The 1,945-nt window shown below is 42.9% G+C and overlaps 1 protein-coding gene across 1 annotated transcript; it reads left to right on the top strand.

The window, feature by feature from the left end:
• Positions 1-331: 331 nt before the first annotated feature.
• On the top strand, positions 332-915 carry LOC130859144 (methyl-CpG-binding domain protein 3-like 1). Its single transcript, XM_057746468.1, is given in 2 exon segments — positions 332-857; positions 860-915. Coding segments are annotated over 2 exon segments (582 nt in total).
• The last annotated feature ends 1,030 nt before the right edge of the window (positions 916-1,945 follow it).

The raw sequence follows: 1,945 nt of genomic DNA, 5'->3' as shown, positions 1-1,945 counted from the left end.
AGAGGACAGAGGACCATGTGACACGAGAGACTACCGGAACTTGTGCAGCTGAGAGTGATAAGGACAAAAAGAGAATGTCATCGTACTCATAAAGGAGGGAGTGTTACAGGCTGGTGGAGGGCAAGTGACCTGGATGAGTCCTGAGTTTCGACCTTGAGCTTTCTGTTCCTGACCCAAGTCTGCTCCATGGTGTCTGATCTAACCCCAGAGGGACAGAGGGAGGATGAGAGAACAAAAGAGCCAAGATAATTGCCCAAGAAGGCAGATTGCATTTATCATTTGGATCCAATTTCACAATTTATTTTTATAGGGTCAGAGGACAAGAAGTACGATGGTGAAGACTTCGCAGAGGAAGCAGCATGATTGTGGAAAAGAATCCAAACCAAAGCCCACTTTAAACATCTCGATCCCTTTGAGGATGTCCAGTTACATATTTAAGAGACCAGTTACTAGGATCACATCCCATCCTGGAAATGAGGTCAGACACTATCGCTGGGAGGAAACCTTGGACAACCCCCAACAGCTGTGCTGGCAGAAGAGACTGCAAGGACTCCAGGCCTGCAGCAGTGCAGGAGAACTGTTAAGCCCTTTGGATCTAGCCAAAGCCTTGCAAAAACTTGCACCTAGTTGCACAGGTGAATCCCTGCCAGGGGTACATGCAGGTGGTCCAAACTGCGGCCCCATGGCCACGCCTGCCTGGTCTTCAGATTTGTCAGAGCCAATTCCAGGAGCTGATGTGGATACCCCACAGTGCCTCTGCAAACAATGTCTGGTAACTGAGGAGGATATCAGGAGTCAGGAAAGGAGAGTGGAGACAGCAAGGGAGAGGCTGGCGATGGCACTGACTGCAGACAGGCTGGCAACGAGGCAGGGAAACGGAGGGGCCAAGAAGGATGTCCTGGACAAATGCCCTGAGGAGGAAGACAAGATGGTGCAGGTGAAATTCTGCACAACACTTTGTTAATGTCTCTTTTACCATTTTCTTGCTTTCAGCTCTTGAAACTTTAAGATATACTAATCCTTTCCTTTGTCGTAAACTCCTTTGTGTGACATGGAAAATATAGACAGGGACTTCTTTTTGAGCTGAGAAATTGGGTTTTAGGTGAGAAGAGAAAGAGGAGCTTTCCTTCCCACGTCGTTCCCTCCTTTTCATTTACTAAGTATGCTATTTATTTGTATTTTAATGTTAATGGAGAGTTATCAGTCATGGGATTACTCGCGGTTTTGCCCTCCCAGTTACACAGTACAAACTGCCTGGTCCGAATGGGTTATTTTGTGTATGGGTAACATTCCCCAATAGATTCCCATATAACTTTTTATTAAAAGACTTTTATACCTTATGTTCTCAGATCGGATATCTATTTCTATTTTTCTGGGTTTGTTGCATGTGAATTCAGAGTTGGGTGTAATGAAACACCAGATTTCCCTTGCTTTCTGGATCTATATGTGTTGGAGATTTGGTTCATGAATGTGGACATGCCATTTGGGAGAATCATGCTACCAAGAGAGACTGCTTTCAGCATCATTAATCTAACAAGAATCCTGGGCTTCTTTGTATAAATTTGTCTATTTGCCTGACCATGTGTGTTGTACTATTCAAATTCTTTTCATCATTACTTACTTTTGCCTGATGGATTTATCAGTTTCTGAGAGAGATGTGTTTAAAAAAAAAAAAAAGTACAGTATCTGTATTTGTACATTCCCTAAAAAACGAGTATTTTTAAATGGAATCTTCTCTACCATGTGGTAATCATCTGGAGCTTTAGTTAATGTCTTGTAATGTCTTACTTTAAAATCAATAATTATTTAGATACACTGATTTTTTTCCTTTCCTCATGACTCCTTTTATGTTTTGGGGGTTCACATTTCTTCATCATGATGTACATCCTTTACTGGTTCTTTCACTGGTGGCCCCAGGGAGGCCAACTTTGAGTCTGCCAAAATG

The sequence above is a fragment of the Hippopotamus amphibius genome, chromosome 8 (assembly GCF_030028045.1).
Source record: "Hippopotamus amphibius kiboko isolate mHipAmp2 chromosome 8, mHipAmp2.hap2, whole genome shotgun sequence".
In the NCBI taxonomy this organism is placed as follows: Eukaryota; Metazoa; Chordata; class Mammalia; order Artiodactyla; family Hippopotamidae; genus Hippopotamus; species Hippopotamus amphibius.
This window is presented reverse-complemented; position numbering and strand designations above follow the sequence as displayed.